The sequence below is a fragment of the Oratosquilla oratoria genome, chromosome 1 (assembly GCF_046742065.1).
Source record: "Oratosquilla oratoria isolate Oo_2021 chromosome 1, ASM4674206v1, whole genome shotgun sequence".
Lineage (NCBI taxonomy): Eukaryota > Metazoa > Arthropoda > Malacostraca > Stomatopoda > Squillidae > Oratosquilla > Oratosquilla oratoria.
Window position 1 is genome coordinate 58,140,186 of NC_134777.1, and position 20,000 is coordinate 58,160,185.

General features: G+C 42.9%; 1 protein-coding gene across 2 annotated transcripts in view; it reads left to right on the forward strand.

The window, feature by feature from the left end:
• The window catches only part of LOC143028660 (uncharacterized), a 245,980-nt gene that overhangs the window by 44,967 nt on the left and 181,013 nt on the right, over positions 1-20,000 (forward strand). For both annotated transcript variants that reach the window (XM_076191085.1, XM_076191130.1), the window contains exons 3-4: positions 10,139-10,249; positions 15,948-16,058. In XM_076191085.1, coding sequence (XP_076047200.1) covers positions 10,139-10,249; positions 15,948-16,058 — 222 coding nt within the window. The remainder of the gene's footprint in view (positions 1-10,138; positions 10,250-15,947; positions 16,059-20,000) is intronic.

Consider the following 20,000-nt stretch of genomic DNA (forward strand, 5'->3'; position numbering starts at 1 on the left):
CATTGCCTCTTTCTCCTGCCCTCCAGAAACTTCTTCTTTACCAATTCTATGGCTCAACCTCCTGGTTTGATATTGTCTCCAAGGATAGAAACGCTGGTTACTGCCGAAGAAATGCTATAAATATTATTCATTGTGATGGAAGTGCACCGTGTTTAACGAAGCATTTATCTGAAATATTCATATATTAGTTCGTTAGTATAAACATTATTGTTATTATTGTATATATACGAGTATATATATTTTTCAGAGCCATTGTTAGTGTCCAACAATTATGCAGATTTTGTGGCTTTGTTGTGCGCGTCGTTATAGTAATTGCGGCCTGTGAATTAGTCGAACTGACGTCGTAACCACTTTCCTGCAATTATCAGATTTGCGGCAATTAACGTAAGTTGGGAATAGCAAGGAAGGACTGATTGAGTCCTTCACTGTCACGGGGGTGAATAAAATCTCCTGACGCCAGCCAGATAGAATATACGAGAGTACGTGTCACTTATATAGCGTAGAGGGGGATAATCATAGGTTGTATTACTAGAATTGTTGGTCTTACTACTACTATTGCAGCTAGTGACCACTGTTAGTGTTACTACTTGCAATACTAATACTACCACTAATCCAACCACCTCCACCTCCAACAACCACCCATCCACCAACAGCACTACCAACAACCCCATCACCACCACATTCAACCCCACCACCATCACAACCACCACCACAACCACTACCAACACCACCACAACGACTACCAACACCACCACAACCACTACCAACACCACCACCAATCCTACCACCAACACCACCACCACCACCTTCACCAACCCAACCACCACCAACCACCACCAACCCCACCACCACCTTCACCAACCCAACCACCACCAACCACCACCAACCCCACCACCACAATCCCACCACCACAATCCCACCACCACCACCACCAACCCCATCACCACCACCATCATGGCGTTTCTTTCCCTCCCCCCCATTCTGTGTGTGTGTGTGTGTGTGTGTGTGTGTGTGTGTGTGTGTGTGTGTGTTTGTTTTAATTCATTTAACTCAGATTTAAAAGTCTTTGTTATGGTTAACTCCAAACTTTTTTTTTTTTTTTTATACTTAAGGGGGCCACCTGCCTCCCGTCCCCCGACCATTAAAATAAAATCTTTTCGTTTTAACCAGAAGTGGCGTCACTTTCTTTAAAGTGTCAACGTCACACGTGACGCAATGCCTGACGTGTGACGTAGCATGACCTCACGTGACATGGGGAGAAAGGGAAGGCATGCTATGCTTTGCGATGAAGGAGGGTGGGTGGGTGGGTAGGCGGATTCAAAGGGAGGAGGGGGGGATGGATTGGGGTTGGGCGGAAAGTCTGGCTTAGGTAAGCTAGGGTGTTCTCCTTCCCACCCCATGTCTTCTTCCCTCTCCACCGTATTCTTCCCTTTCCTCCTCCTCCTAATCTTTCCCCCCTTACCCTCACATCTCACCTTCCATTCCTTCCTTCCCTCTCCGCCTTTCCTTCCTTTTCTTCTTACTCTGCTTTCCCCTACACCCTTTTTCCCTCCCATCTCCCCCGTCCACCTCACTTTCCTTCTGTCTCCCCCTTCTTCCCTCTCCCCTCCTACCCCCAATCTCCCTCTCTCTCTCCCTCCCCCTACCCTTCCACTCATTGTTATCGGTAATTAGAGAAGGGTGCGGTGGGGAACACCGTCGCCGTCGCCGCCGCAGCCGCAGCCGCACGTGGCCATTGCCGCAGCCGTCCTGCCGGGCACCAGCCCCGATCCACCCGCGTGTGGAGCTGGTGTGCCGGTGCGCCAGGGCAGCATAGTAATTGTGCTGCTGGCTGGGCTGCAGCAGCTGCCTCTGACCTGTATGAGCGCGCACCTGTATATATATATATATATATATATATATATATATATATATATATATATATATATATATATATATATATATCTATATATATATAAAGGACCCAAGATAAATTGTGTGTGTGCTCGCTTGCGTTTATGTATGCATGTGTGTATGGGCGTGTGTGTGTATACCCGTAGGAATATATATTTAACCGAAGGGCATAAAATAGAATGGTTTTGAGTTGATAAGTGGTGTCAGGTGCTGGCACGAGGTGGAAGGGGGCGGGCGGGTGGATGCAAGGTTGCTGACAGTAGGGGCTGGCAGGTGGTCTGACTAGACATCCGTCTCAGGCGACAGGTGGAGACAGACGGTAGTTTTGTTGTACGTAGCAGGTGGTGTGGTATGAAGAACCCCCATCACAGAGAAACCCCCCTCTTATCCCCTGCAACCCCATTCCCCCCCCCTCCCTCCCTCCCCAACCTGGTGCTGTGTTGCTGGGTCTACACGGGCATACACCCCCTCTTGTAGGCACTACGCATGCGCAGACCGATGTCCTGCGGTGTCAGCATGACTGTCTTTTCCTCCATGCCACTCCAGGTCCTGAAGTCGTTTTATTGTGGGTCTTGAGCCGTCATTGATATTCATTATTTATTTAACTGATTATATATTTATTATTATTATTATTATTATTATTATTATTATTATTATTATTTCGCGTAGGGAGGGTGAGTTAGATTTTTTCTCAGCCGAATAAAATCACATGACGACAGCAACAGTAGGATGATCTCCTTCGAATAATATGCTAACACGTACTTTATTCGTATTATTCTGACTGAACGCAAGTGATGGTATGTAGTTGAGCGATGAAATTTGGTCAAAGGGGTCGCGATCTCTCTAGATCTCCCGCAGTCTGGAGTCCAGCCCCTTCCCCCTGTTTCGCTCGTTCTTAGCTTGAATTAAATCAGGAAAGTGCTTCACCAGAGGTCGTCTTTAGTTGCGTGGCTTCTGTTCATGAAGTCGAAGCTCCTCGGTGGAATGTCCTTAGTGCGAGTCACAAATCGTTAAAACCGAGAGAGAAGTTGAGTAAATGTCTCCTAGCGACACCCAGAACGAAGCAAGTGCCATTCGGGACGAAGGGAGACGAGAGGGTGATGGAAGTAGCCTGGCGGCAGCTAAAACGCCACGCCAAAAGTGCAAGAAGAGTTACGCTGTCCAAATTTGATGACTGAAGTATTGATAAATGTATTTACGAGCCTTTTTTCATGACGTGTATTGGCCCGTAGAGCTGGGAATTGGTGGAATTTACGTATGCATGCATCGTTGTTTGAATCAACAATTGATATAAAAGCTCATTAGTGTGATGTATTTTGTTGTACTAAACTCAGGTTTGTTAGGATAACGTTTGAGAATAGATAAGTTCACACATTGGTATACGCACGAACGCCTACACACACACACACACACACACACACACACACACACACACACACACACACACACACACACACACACACACACACACACACACACACACATCTGCGTGCAAGCACCTACGCCCTGTCTCCTTGTCATTAGTGTTTGTTTATATTTAACATCAGTTCGCCCACATGTAGAAGGGATACGGGTGTATTTTTAACATCGAAACACTCACCACTCACCACGTCTACCCCGACATCAATTAGAACCCAATACAGTTCCTGACACACATACACATACGCGCACACGTTCACGCACGCACGCACACAAACATACACGCATGCACAGTAACACACATACACATATATATATATATAATATATATATACATATATATATATATATATATATATATATATATATATATATATATATATATATGTGTGTGTGTGTGTGTGTGTGTGTGTGTGTGTGTGTGTGTGTGTGTGTGCAGAAAAAACACTGGTAAATAAGAAACGTAGTCCGAACGTTTTCGTCTATTTAAGACATCATCAAGGGAATACAGTATGGGAGATACAGAGACAGTATATATACTACAGAAGTAAAAGTATTGTAAGGAACATGGAAAGATGAATCACACAAGCCTGAGAAAATTACCCACAGTCCTCAGGTCCTCAGGTCACAGATGGACCAAATGTCCGGGCAGGATAACATCCAACAATTTTCTTTGTAATGAAATTATCAAGCCTGTACATACCTAAGCTTAGATTAATATTTTGATAAAAAGTGTGTTTTATGTGTATATGTATATATATATATATATATATATATATATATATATATATATATATATATATATATATATATATATATATATATATATATATACATATATACAGTATGCGCGTAAAGTAATGACGCCGCCCTTAATGAAACCTGTAAACTGAAGGTGAAGGTTAGTTTGCATGTGAAAGTATATGAAATAATGCAAATTATGGTACTTACATATAGAAATTGATTAAAATGAATATCCCTTCCTCTGTATCACCTTCTGGAGACGCGCTGGAACTGATAGTGCAAGGGAGGTTCTGGACGGTTGTTTCAGGAATGGAGGCCCAGAGCTGGCGAATAGCGGATTCCAAACGTGGCACTGATGAGGTGTCACGTAATTTTCTTTTCATTAAACCCCAAAGGTTTTCCATCGGGTTAATATCGGGACTGTTACCTGGCCAGTCTTTAATATAACTCACTTCACAATCTCTTAGCCAGTCTGTCACAAGTTTGGCCGTGTGAGCAGGTGCTCCATCCTGCATAAAAACCTCGGCCTTGGTCTCCTCAAAACTGTCAGGAAGATAGTCAGCCAATAACTCCAGATAGTTATACTGATTTATTTTATCATTAGCAGGGAGTACAACCAGCTTGCCAACACCATAATACGTAAATCCTGCCCAAACCATAAGCGAGGCAGGGCGCTTGACGACCTTGTTCGTGAAGCGAGGTTTTAAGGGCTCATCACCAGGCTTGCGGTAGACCTTGGCTGCTGGAGTGCCAGTCACTGTGAAAGTCGATTCGTCACTCCAGAAGACTGTTTTCCACTGTTCATCTGTCCATGGTGAATATTTCTTGGCAAATTTTAGACGTTTAACAACTTGCCGACGAGTAACCCAAGAAGTAGTGCGGGCACGGTAACTTTTATAATTCAGGTCATCGTGTAGTAGACCGTGGTGAATGACACACGCGCGCGCACACACACACACACACACACACACACACACACACACACACACACACACACACACACACACACGTACACGTACACGTACGTACGCCTTCGTTATGTTTGTTGTGTTTTCTTTTGTTGGCAAAGGGTGGTCTATTGTGTTGTGATGGTGTGGTCCCTTTTGTGGCCTGGTGGTGGGCGTGGGTGTGGGCGGCTAGTTCAGGGTAGGGGTGGGAAGGACGCCCGCGCTGAATCGAATATTCTTGTGGGAGTCGGAATTTACTCTGCCCTGACGAAGAAACGCGCGTTTATGTTGGACACATGTACATGTACATTGACACGCTCAAGGACAAGTACACACACACACACACATACACACGCACACACACACACACACACACACACACACACACACACACACACACGCACATGCATACATGCATGCACACAAACACAGTTTGTGCCTAGATCTGGAGAAAGTCTGATTAGTTAACATGCAAAGAATGTATACTATCGAAGTTGGATTACATTGGAGTACCACAAGGATCAATATTTTCACTTGTAAACAGTTGACGAACTTGAACGTCGTGTGTCATTTTGAGGTTGGGGCGATGGTAGAGAGAGAGAGAGAGAGAGAGAGAGAGAGAGAGAGAGAGAGAGAGAGAGAGAGAGAGAGAGAGAGAGAGAGAGAGACCATTATCCGTCCCTCGTAGGAATATGCAGTTGTAGTGTGATCCCCACACAAGATAAGAATATAAGTAAGAACGAGGGAATACAACGGACAGCCAAAATGGGCCCATTTTAATAGGTAAACTATAGATACAAGCCCAGAAAACTGAGTCTTCTCCCATTACAAGAGGAGAAGTGATGAAATTGTTTTTAAGATGATTGGGATGGGCAAAATTCATATGGAAGAGCGCTTTGCTTGGAATGGAAGAATGAGAGGAAAGTAAAGGGTGATCATAAAGGCTGTCTAGAAATATAATATTTCATACAGATACATCGGCTTTGGAATAAGTTTAAAGAAGAAGAAATAATGTTCGAACGAAAACATTTATTATTTTTATTTATTATTTTATTTATTATTATTTCTTTTTTTAATTAATTCATTATTTTGTTTATTATCATTATTATTATTATTATTATTATTATTATTATTATTATTATTATTATTATTACTATTATTATTATTATCATTATTATTATTATTATTATTATTATTATTATTACTATTATTATTATTATCATTATTATTATCATCATCATTATCACTGGAGTATTGGCTGGATGCGGGACCGTATATGTATGCTTTATATATTTTCCTGTAAGTTACAGTAAACTAAGTACATGTAGGAAAATGAATTTGCTTCTCCCTTCCTCCTCTGTGCGGCGCTAGTTGTCAAAGGTGTGCCGCTATTTGTACTGTCCCGCTTTGTACTAACTGCCAATGTACCCAGTCATTATCCTATTAGTGCCAGAAAAAAAAAGTCACGAAACGTCGTGTTGTGTAGCGCTCTTTAATCTGGTAATACGATTTCACAGATTACAATATTTATGGCGGGGCCGTGGCAGGTGTGGGAATAGACCAACCCGTTTGTTTGTCGACGTTCTGGCGGGCCCCGTTTGGCCTAATTAGCCAAATCCGCCAAATCGATGTTGCTGCCAACATGTAATGGCTCCCGTTCGAGCCCCAGGGAGTGCACAAACACCTGTGGGATTATTTGTGTCAGCCAGCAGGAACTACTCCCCCCCCCCCCACTCCCGCACCCATCCCCCATCCTGTTTTCCATTTCTACTCCGGACATTTTTATATCAGTTACTGTCACCTTACACACATCACCGCAAGACAACAAAACACCGTCACACACACACACACACACACACACACACACACACACACACACACACACACACACACACACACACACACACACACACACACACACACACACACACACACACACACACACACTCACTCTTCGACTCGCAGCCAGGCGGGGGAGGTCGGAACCACGTTCTCTCGCACTTGACGTGTCAAACGGCTTGATTGACTGCGAATGGGAGGCGATGTCTCTTCTACACGCCGATTACACGCTCGTTAATTACACACGCCACGGTTCAGGCACTTAGGCTTTGCCGGCGGCGGGGAAGGGGGGGGAAGAGGAGGGAGGAGGAGGAGGAGGAGGAGGAGGAGGGGTCGTCTAAATGGGCCTGCAAGACCTGTGGAAGTAAATTGCTGACGAATGATTAAAGGAAGAGGTGGACTGTGGGCGTGAGTTGAGGTGGGCTGTGGGTATGAGGAGGAGGGTGGGGGTACGGTAGGCTATAAAGGAAAGTAAGATTATCGTCTTCATATGGGAATAATCCACATCCACGCATCCAGGCACATACGTGTCCATTTGGATGAACTTCGTGTGTTGATTCTTCGAGTATATAATCCTAGTTGCTGTATTGGCGTTTTATCATTCAGCCAAACGGGATTCATTCCTCCTCACTCGCCTCCCTTGGTGACGTAGAACCAACAGTGATTGGGTTCCACGATTTTCGTTATCGGTGGAACTGTTCTTCGTTGTGATTGGTCCATGGAACTGCGCTCGCTCTTACATGACGTCATCCTTTAGCCGTTCGATGTGGTGATATTTTTTCTTCTTTTATTGTATTTACAACCTTATTTCTCTAGTTTATTGTCTGAACAATGTCTTGATATTGTAGTATATACTTTATGTTGTAATCACGCACAATATTTTTAAAGATTTATTGTACCCAAGATTAACCCGAGAGTATTGACGCCAGGAAATCCATGACGTCACATCCCAACAGCCAATGGAAATAGATCTATATTAGCTGCTTACATTTCCTCTGGTTTCCAACTTCTGGAGGAAATAGCAGCTCTGGTCTTTCGGTGGAGTCCTGGATCACTGAGGGATTGTATCTCAATAAACACACACACACACACACACACACACACACACACACACACACACACACACACACACACACACACACACACACACACACACACACACACACACACACACACACAGCATCTATGTTGAATATTCTGCGCATGGTCGGTCGATCCGTCAATCGGTTTGATAAAGTTTGAGATGAAAAAGTCGCCTCTGCATGTTCACACCGTCCTCCCCCTCCCTCTTCCCGTTCCTCTCTTGCCATAAGGACCCGGAAACCTTTGCTTCCCGGAACCTGGATCTCCTGCCCATGTCCGGGAGGGATAGGATGAGGGTAGGAGTGTTTTTGGCGTGTGTGCTTGTCTATATTCTACAGAGGGAAAAAATCGTGGCACTTGTTTTATTGATAGTAACATTTCAGAAGATTTAATCTGTTACGAAGCGATGAAAGAACATATCTCTACTTCGTTGGCATGTGTCTCCGATATCTCAGAAAATTCGAATTTTCGTATATTTGAATTATTTTACATTTGTGTAGAAAGCAAGAGCATTGTAATACATCAAGTGACTGACTCGTTCTTTTACCATCATCTCACATTACCTGTTTTGAATCTACATAAAAGGAAATATTATAGTAACTTACAGCTGCATTATATTATCTTAAGTTTCCTACGTCTACTGTTTTCCCTCTGAAAAAATCACCTGGCGACAGTTAGAATAAAAATAAAAGTCAAATATACAGTCGCCAAAGAGGTAAAGCTTTGATTGAATAATGCGAAATACTTCGCGCCATTGGAACACAGTCGATATGACGTCACGACTGCGAGAGACATCGACAGTCGTGTAGCTTGTTTACAGCCTCTTCGCGCCAGTTTTACGGTCGTGCTCACGCTCTCAAGGAGGTAATTGAGCTGAACTTGGATGTCAACAGCTAATGAGGTGCTTGTGGTGCTGTTTAATTACGGTCAGAGTGATTAGGTTACAAAGTGAGTCAATTTGGCTCACTTAAGGAACTCGTATCAATGTAATAATCGCGATTCTTTCAACGGATTATTTCCGTGTTGCACTTTGGTTTCGATCAAGAATACTACATTTAGTTTTGATATATATATATATATATATATATATATATATATATATATATATATATATATATATATGGAGATGATGGCATTAGCTATGACTGTGAGGATATTTGAGAAATTTTAACCTTTCAGAAAGTAGCTGACATAAGAAGGGCAATTTTCTTTCGTTTTACGAAATTGGGATTCCGTTGACCGTAGATTTGTGTGTGTGTATATATATACAAACACCCGTTTGACTAGGCAGCATAGAGGAACCTCGTATCCTTACTAATACCATCGACATGGTTATCTCTTCAGAATTAAAATGAAATCGTCTTGCGTCAGCCAGAATAAAATATGTAAGGGTTCCGTTGTAGCTAATCTCGCAGTGTTCAGCTATGTGTACTGTCACGTAATGATATTGATAACATTAGGTAATAATTTTAATGTTAGTAATGATAAAGGTAATAATAATTTTGACAATTAAATTTTAATAATAGTAATAATGATTATGATGATAATATAATGAAAATTATTGCCTCGATTTCGACTAAATGAAAAACCCGCAGCCCCACAGTGACTGGCAACGGCCCTTGGTCCCTCCCTCAGATCTCTTTGGGAAGAAACTAAGGACTATTGTCTGTGTTGTATCAATATGGGATTGTTTCTGTGTGCACGCCCATATGGAGGTGAAGGGTTTGATGGGCAATAAAAATGGACAGCAGGGAAATACTTCTCTCTGATGTCTATACTGTCGGAGCACCAATAGTAAATATCCGTTTTTGGTTTAGTGTGACGTCAGGAGATGACCGTTGGTATGACTGGGTTCAAATATAACTTCCTCCATTTCGAAGAAATATTAATTGTGTGTTGTGTGTATGTGTATGTGTATGTGTTACATGGGAAATCCCAAAATACACACAGTCTGTTTACGGACAGAGTCGGGACTTGCCTGTAAGGACATGTCTCGTCCGAAATTGCAGAACTCCTGAGAACTTCGTGACGTCATGTCGACTCTGACGACATTTTTACCAAATATGGGTACACAGTTTGTACACTCAGGTCAATCGGTTCGCCATCGCCTCTATGGCGCTTGCCTTTTGAATTTCGTTAGCATTAACCAGCGGTTCTATCCATCTTCTCAACAAAACAGCTTCCCTGACACCAGCTTTTCTTTTTCTCCACAGTTGGACCAGATGAAAGGCACCCGCGCAGAGCTGGAAGAACGTCTTCAAGCAGCTGACTTGCACGCGGCTCACCAAACAGCCACTCTCAAGGAGCAGCTGCGACATAAAGAGGTTGGTAGAGGAGTTCTCCCTTAAGTGGGAGGAAGGTTGGGGTGGGAGGGAGTGAAGGTGGGAGATCGTTATTTTGGTTTTACTTTTCAGTTTTAATAAATCTTTGTCAAATCAGTGTGCACGGTACATAGCTTTGGAAGTAGGATAAAAAGGTGGAGTAATTTTAAGATAAGATTAGAACTACCACTATACCATACATACCATAACATACCATACCGTAATATACAGTGACATACCATACCATAATATACAATGACATCACATACCATATGACATAGCATAATATCGTATCCTATATCACATGGCATAAGATACCATATACCTTACCAGAAACCTATTAGGTCATCATTGTCTTTCATTTATTTATTGATGTGTCGCGTTCCCCTTCCGAGCCTTGGCATCATGTTAGTGCCTTTCTTTACGAGCAAGATATATATATATATATATATATATATATATATATAACACGAAACTTCAAAGTAAAGAGATTATAATTGATGGCAAGATTCTTGAAGAAGTTGAGGAGTATAAATATTTAGGCCAGATGGTGAAAGTGACCAAGAATCATGATACCGAAATAAAAAGACGTATTACAATTGGTTGGAAAGTGTTTGGTAAGTATAATAAAATCCGGAGAGGCTCTCTGCCTGTATGTCTGGAACGTAAAGTTTACAATTATTGCATTCTGCTAGCAATAATCTACGGGTGTGAGACTTGGAAACCGATGAAGGCGATGGAGACAAAGCTAAGGAATGCACAAAAGAATGACGCTGAGAGACCGAAAGAGAGCAAGTTGGGTGAGAGAGCAGACTAGAGTGAAATATATTGTGGAGGCGGTGAAAGAGAGGAAGTGGAATTGGGCAAATAAGTTAGTGCGATCGACTGTCGAACGATGGAGCAAGTGTGTAACTGAATGGACGCCGCGAGATGGGAAGGTGGAAGAGGGAAACCAGACAGGTGGAGAGACGAGATAGAGAAGTTTGCAGGAGTGCGATGGCAGAGGTTAGCGCGGTCGCGTGAATCATAGAATGGTATGAAGGAGGTCTTTGTTCTTTGTTCGAGAGTGAACTCAGGATGACTGATTTTTTTTTTTTTTTTTTTTTTTCGGCCGGCCTGTCACAGCAACCCTACGTCGGATGCCGACTGTTCTTTCGTGAACGTACGTTCGTCGGGTCCCGCCGGTACGGCATGACCGACCCTGGATGGATTTAGTCTGGCGGGTTTCGTCGGAGTCCGTCTGGTGTCGTATATGTTATATAAGGCGCTGCCGTCGCGTAGACTTTTGCTATCTTTGACCTTTTTGGCTGTGGTGGGAGCCAATTGACATTAGTTATATCCGAAAGGGAGGTTAAATGTTAGTTCTGTCTATTTGTATGTTACAGACTGTGCTAAAAATCGAAGTATTTGATTAATTTATATATTTGTTTATTTATTTGTGTTATAATTATCTTTTAGCGGTGGAGTATGCCCATCTTTATTTTTTAGCGGTGGAGTATGCCCACGTAATACACATGGTTATCCGGATCACGATTAATATCTTTATTTTTGTGTAGTCTCCCCCTAAATACAAAGGTTTTTTATGTTTTTCCTTGGCGGAGGTTCGCGCTCTGCGTGTGCTTCTCTTCTTACCCCGGAAGAGGAATCCGATGCGACTTAGACCCAATCTTCTGCGATATGGAGAAACCTGGTGAAGGTTTCGGTCGATCTGAAGAAGGCGCCGAAGGAACTGGAGACGTTGGTCAAACTGTCGAGACGGCGCTTAAAATCGTCTAGCGCATGCCAGAACCAAGTATGTAAAGTGCGTCATCGGAGCGGAGAGGTTGGTAGAGGAATCACCTCCTTCAAGACAACGTCATTTCATTCCGAACAACCACACTTGATCTAGGGTCTCGATCGATAGACCTGTTCACGCCGGGGGCCATGAGCCGAGCGTCACCGTATCATAAGAGGGACAGTACTTCGGCTGCGCCTTCGGTAGGTGGTCTACAGGTGGTGACGGCTTTATGGTATCAGGAGACCTTCCTGTATGTGGAGACCGAGGGGGAGACCATCATGGAAGAGACCTTAGGAGATCTTCCAGGAAGCCTGCCTACTGGAGATATAACTGGAGGAAACCCAGGGGAGGCATTGGAGGAGACCTCTTTTTAGGAGACCTTGGAGTAGACTCAGAAAGACCTTGCTGGAGGAGACTTTCTGGGAGGACTTGGAGACCCGTCTCAAGCAGACCCTACTGGAGGAGGCTAACATTTCTTTGTTAGTGTGGCGCCGGGCCGGGCTGGGGTGGGCTGGGCCGGACCGGTTGGGTCTGGGACTTCCGGGCAGGCCCGGGCAACACCCATCTCGCGTCTTTGTTCGTTCCGCTGACGCCGCACCGTGCCGCGGCCGCGAGGATGCGGCCCTGCGGCCTGCGGGCTTTGTCCTACGCCGCAGGCGGCAGCTGCAGATGCGGAATGGTATTAATGAAGGTACAACACCCCAGGTGGCGTGCGCACACGCACACCTATATATATTATATACATACACATACAAACATGCATACATATATACATACATGCATACATATACACATATACAAGCATACGTATGTATATAGTAGCATACTTACCTTTGTACGTATTTACCCGCCTACCTACATACAGGAACGCATGCATCCATACATGCATACATACAGCACACATTTAAAATATATAACCACATGTGTGTACATATATTTATGCATACAAAGATGCTTACATATGCATGATTACATATACATACATGCATACAAACATGTTTGCATACTCGTACTTACTGTACATACATATATACATACAAGCATTTCATACATATATACACGCATATATGCATACATACATAAGTACATACATATATATATATGCGTGCATATGTACATAAATACATACGCATGCACAAACACGCGCACACACACGCATACACACAGACACACACACACTCAATCACACACACACACACATACACACACACACACACACACACACATACACATACATACAGAGATCGACACAAGTTTGAGAGACGCCCCTAATTGTATTTTACGTTGCGGGCCACGTTGCTTTTGTTGTTGTTGTGTCGAGGTTAATAATGCTCCCTCTCCCTCTCTCCCTCCCCCCAACTCTCTCTCTCTCTCTCTCTCTCTCTCTCTCTCTCTCTCTCTCTCACACACACACACACACACACACACACACACACACACACACACACACACACACACACACTAGCAAACACACACACACACACACACACACACACACAAACACACACTGGGACTTGGAAACCATAGGAGGGATACAAGGTAAACTGCTGAAATGGATGGAGGATTTCTTGCATGGAAGAAAAATGAGAGTAGTGAGATAAGAGTTCTATTTGAGAAGAGGTGATTAGTGTAGGTTCACAGAGATCAATGTTGGCTCAGATAATGTTTGCTATTTACGTAAATGACATGAATGAGGGTGTGCAATGTTACATGAGCTTCTTTGCAGATGACACAAAATTGCTGAGGAAAGTGAGTACTGAAACGGATTGTGAGTTGCTGCAGAGAGATCTGAATTGGGTTTGGGAATGGAGTCAGAAGTGGGAAGTGGACTTCAACATAAAGAAATGTAGCATAATGGAATTTGGAAAAAGTAAAAATAAAAAAATATCAGGACAATAAAAAATCGGTACAAAGGAAGTAAAGAAAATGGTATCTGAAAAAGACCTTGGAGTAATTATCACAAAGGACATGACACCTGATAAACAGATAAGCAAAATTATCGGAGAAACATACAACTTGCTAAGATCAATAAACATGGCTTTTACCTACTTGGTCGAAGAAATGGTGAAGAAAATACTAGTCAGAGTAATAAGGCCAAGACTGGAGTACGCAGCAACAATATGGTCAACCAGTACTAAAAAGAGTATAAAGAAAATTAAAAGAATCCAAAGAGCAACTACGAAGATGGCCCCAACACTTTCACCTCTGTCATATGAGGAGAGATTGTCAAAACTGGAATTACCGACTCTGGAAGAAAGAAGAGAAAGAGGTGACTTGGTGACCATCTATAGAATCATGAGAGGTATGGAAATCGTAGATAGAGAAGACTTACTAAATTGGGATAGGAGAAATACAAAGGGACATGAAAGGAAACTCAAAAAGGACAGTTATAGAAGGGACCTGAAAAAGAACAGCTTTCCACACAGAGTGGTGCATGTATGGAACATACTAGACGAAACAATAGTGTGTGCAAAAACCATACACGAATTTAAGAGGAAACTAGACACTGCGAGATACACAGATGGGACACAACGAGCGTAGCTTCCCTTCTCGTAAGATACAGCTAGGTAAATACAGACAAACATACACACACATACACACACACACACACACACACACACACACACACACACACACACACACACACACACACACACACACACACACACACAAACACTGTCGTTTAGGTTTCACTCCAAAGAATTAGTGACCCGCACCTTTGCGATGTTTGCGTGTTTACGAGATCGTAAGAGACTCGATGATGTCATCGTTTTACGACCCCTAATCCCCACACATCTCCCTGGGAGACGATCATCAACGTGTAGTACTTAGAAGTGGAAGCAGGATTGCCAGGCCTTGCTGCAGGTGTCCACTTTGTAGACAATGGACTCGTTTTTGGAACATAACAATTCCAGGTCTTGTAATTAGCTATAATTAAAATTGGGATTTCTCCCCACCCCGTCGTCATCTTGTGTTGAGGGGAAGGGAGGCACTTGCCCCTCTGAATTCACGGGTTCTGCTGAAACTCACATGAAACACGTTTGAAACACAAGGGAAAACAGAAATGAAACAGAAACGAGCCCCGAGTAAACAAATAAAACACAAGTAAGACGATTGAAACAAGTGAAACATGAGTAAGACAAATGAAACACAGTTGAAACAGATTTGAAACATGAAGCATATACGCGTTGAGGACATACATTGTCTCCCTAAATCTTAGGGCTTATTCCCTTGCATACGTGTTGGTACTTTTCCTCCCCTCCTTGTCGCCGCCAGGCGATTTTATTCACGACTGTGCCACCCTCTTCCCCCGTCCACAGTAGCGAAGGTGCTTATCGTAGATTTCGCCGTTGGCGAATGATATCACAAGGTGGGAGGAGAACACTGCTCCTGAGCCATCCGGAGATGTATATGTGTTTATGAAGGGGGGGGGGTTCTTAGTTAAATAGCCTAAGGCAGGATTTCCCAAACTAGGGGATATTTCCCCATGGGGGGGGGAATTTGACGTTACCTGGAGGGAAATAATTACACTGCCTACTAGCAACAAAAAGATCTCAGATGGATTTTCTCATACCAGAGAGAGAGAGAGAGAGAGAGTATGCCTGTTGTAGATGGGCGGTGTAGTTTACTCTGTAAATATACATTCGTACATTTTTAAAAATAGTCTCCTTTGGCTACATCAAAACCGTTTGCAGAAATGGTTAGTAGACGCCTTACGATGTGTTCATTTGCTCCTTGGTTGCGTAAATTATCGTTTGTTCAACCAAGTCAACGGCTTTTTCGTAATCCATGAAATTATAACACAAAGTTTTGTTAGTTGTTTTCTCGAACACAGGATTGGCTGTGTTATCCTCTAGGGGATAGAGCGGGGGTCTTGCTGTGGGCTTTCAAGGATAAACACTTTTTTCCCTTTCTCCCCTGCAGGCGGAGCTCGCGGTCCACAAGGAGAAGAGCGGCTGGAGTTGGAACGACGTCGACCTCGACAACGACGACGAAGGCTTGACCAATCACAAGCCTCGTCTGCACCATGAAGATGTGAGTACTTTATATACGTCTCCGGTGGTGGTGGGTGCCGTTCTTCTGATGGTGTGTGTGTGGGAAGGGGGGGGCCGGGCGGATAACATCTGTGGGCTTTCACCCCCCACCTCCTTTTTTAGGGCTCTCGCAAACGTTCTTATTGTGAAGAATGCACTTGGTATGTGTCTATATGTACAATAACCCTTCCCATATCCGAACCGCCATTATCCGAACACGATTTGTGTGGATTGTATATATTCCACTTTCATTCCTTCAGAATTGAAAATTTAGTACTAAAGTGGCCGAGCGGAAACGAGGGTGGGTCATAGGGGATATTTTTACCTCGCGTATCCGAATACTCCCCAAATCCGAACACCCTGTGGCCCAATTAGTTTGGATATTTCTTTATCATTAACTTCTCGAATATATTTTATCGCTCAGCGTTTATCAAAACTAACTCGAAACAGATCCACTCTCACACAATGCAGACAACAGTCCAACGTTTCCTCATGGAGGGATCTATGGGAGGATTCGAGGACTTTTTCCAACCACTGTGGGGCTGCGGGTTCTGAAGTCAGTGTGTGTGTGTGTGTGTGTGTGTGTGTGTGTGTGTGTGTGTGTGTGTGCGCGCGCGCGCATGTGTGACCATTTCTATCATATCAGAGCTCTACGGAGATGTTTGGAGCAGCAGCTGGGGAACACAACGACAACAGTTGACTTCTTGTTACAAAGCAGATTTTTTTCTCCACGTTTTGTCACCATTCCTCCTCCCTCTACCTTTCCCTTTCCCCCTTCATTTTCACTTTACTTTTCTCTTCCCTTTCCCCTTCATTTTCTCCTTCCCTTCCTATCCACAGCCATCCTTGTCTATACTACCATAACGTCTCTTCTTTTCCCTTCCTCCATCACTTACTCCATTCCTCCTAAACTCTACCAACCCTTCACCCTTCCCTCCCTCCTTCCCTCCTTCCTTCCCTCCTTCCCGGCCCTTCCCCGCTTTCCCTCCTTCCCTTTCTTCCTCCCCTTTCCATCTCTTCTCCGTTTTCTACCTCGCCGTAACCTGCCCTTCTCCCCCTCCCTCCTCCCATGATCCTGCATATTTCATCAACTAATTACCTCCTCCCGTCTTGCATAATTTCATGTGGTCTCAGTAGTGCATGCTTCTAACAGTGCTTGTAGGTACACGTATGTGTTTTTTTTTATTCTTGGTGTGTGTGTGTGTGTGTGTGTGTGTCTGTGTGTGTGTGTGTGCGATTACGTGTGATTGTAAGAGTTCCCCGCGCGTGTGCGTGTGTATATTTTGTCTGTGTGTGTCTTTGGGTGTGGGTATGTATGTATATCTACGTCTGAATACAGTATGTATGTACACGATACTTCCATACATAGTCAATATTTTCTTTTCAGTCTCTCTCTCTCTCTCTCTCTCTCTCTCTCTCTCTCTCTCTCTCTCTCTTTTGCCAGATGTATTACTTTCGTTTTCCCTCCATCATCCCTCCCGCTCATTGTTATTTCTCCCCACTCACCTCTCCCACTGTTCCCATTTAATTCTCCCTTCCCCTCGTCGGTCTCACGCAATTAGGCGTCTGACCGGCGTCTCCCCTCCTCGTTTCATGGGTCTTGCGCCCTCTTTGTCCATGCAAGAGCCGCCGTCAAGTAGTTAGGGCTTTGTCAACAGGTCCGGGAGGGAGAGGGAGGGAGGGGTTTAAACATTCATTGTGAGGGGATAGAGGACTGAGGAAGAACATTAAAGAACAGGTGAAGTGGTTGGATTGGGGCTAGAGGGCTATGGTTGTGATGGGTTTGGTATATAATTCGGTCCTTTGGGGTTGTATGTATTACTGTACCGTGAACTCCTTCTCTAGAATAGTTGGCCGTGGCCGGTTACCTGAGGGCTGCATGACATCTTTGAAGCATAGGACTTTTTTCAATTTGCGCCCATGACCTCATGGCGTTCTTTCATTTGTGTGTGTGTGTGTGTGTGTGTGCATGTCATATGTATATATACTCAGGCGCATTCGTGTATGAGTATGCATATGTGGGTGTATTTATGGATGGGTGAGTTGGTGGGTGAATACCTGGGTGCATATTTGGAGAAAGCACATTCAACGCTTATATATACATGTATGTATATACATGAATACAAGCATGTATATGTACACATGCATATATGCATGTGTGTTACACAAAATATGAGGTTTGCGTGCGTGTGCATACGTGTTGGTCCTGTCCCCCTTCAAGGATGAGGGTTGGGGTGAGGGTGGGAGAAGAAAGGCTTTGATGCCACGTGGCATTCTCCTCGGCTCAAGAATACAGAGGCGCGCAGACATTCCATAAAAATTATATATATATATATATATATATATATATATATATATATATATGTATATACATATATATATATATATATATATATATATGTATCTATATACATATGTGTATATATGAGACATTCTGACAGGTTGACATAAGTGGAGTAGGAAACACAGGAGTCTTAGTCTTGAGTTTATTCCTGACTAGTTTCGCAGGTATGCGAAAAGCATACCTGCGAAACTAGTCAGGAATATACACAAGACTAAGACGACTGTGTTTCCTACTCCACATACGTCATATCTATATATATATGTATATATATATATATATATATATATATATACATATATACATATATACATATATATATATATATATACATATACATATATATATATATATACATACACATATATTTATATATATATATATATATATATATATATATATTTTTACACATTCCTCTATATATACATATATATATATATATATATATATATATATATATATATATAGCATATATATGGTGGTCACATTAAATTTCTGCCAACCTCCCTTTCTTCTACCCTCTCTCCCTCACTACTGCTGTAATTTCACCTCTTTGCCGCGATGTTGTCTTCAAGGATAGAAGCGCTAGTTACCGCCAATGGGATTGTATTTATTTATTCTCCCTCCCTCCCTCTCTCTCTCTCTCTCTCTCTCTCTCTCTCTCTCTCTCTCTCTCTCTCTCTCTCTCTCTCTCTCTCTCTCTCTCTCTCTCTCTCTTACGAATACAGGTAGTTCCATCCATTGGAAACCTTTGTAATCAGATAATCTCCAATATTTGGAACGAAGCGTTCCGAATTATAGAAATTTGTGTATAGCAGAAGCAATATCTAATATTTTTTAAAGGAGTTTTCGTCGTGAATAACGGAAATTGCGAATTTAAGAGATTCCTGACAAAGAAAAGTATTTCTGTCCGTTAGTCCCGTACAGATACACGAAGATATATATATATATATATATATATATATAATATATGGATGATGTTATGCATGAGGTGGAATGGGCGGGGGGATGGGGGATGAGGTAGTATGTGTGAGCAAAATTTGACGCAGCCCGAAGGGATTTCTCTCCGTCTTCTCCTTTTATGCATGGGGGGACGGAGAGGGGGGTCGCCGATTTAATGAAGCGGCCTTGCTGTGGATGTGCTTTGTCGTGCGACACTGCTTCTGACCCAGGGCAATGGACAAGGTGTAGGGATGACTCGTCATCCAGGAGGTGCTAAGAAAAGAGGGAGGGTGGAGGGGTGTGGAGTGTATTTAGAGATGGAATGGGTGGGAATGATTTTATGCCTTTTCCTTTTTGGCTACCTCCCTTGAAAGAGGGGGAAAGCCTTGGTATATGTATGTATATATATATATATATATATATATATATATATATATATATATATATTTATACATACATATTATACATATGGATAGATAGATCTTAGAATAGATATATAAAAGAATGTAGAAATGAAATTAGATAAATACATAATAATGAAATAGATATAGAAGAATAAGATAAACAAAATGTGCTGATGTGGATTTTTGCCTGGTAGCTGGCAAGGTCAAGACAAGAAGAGGTCACTTCACTTCGAAATAGTGATGTGATGTCATAAGG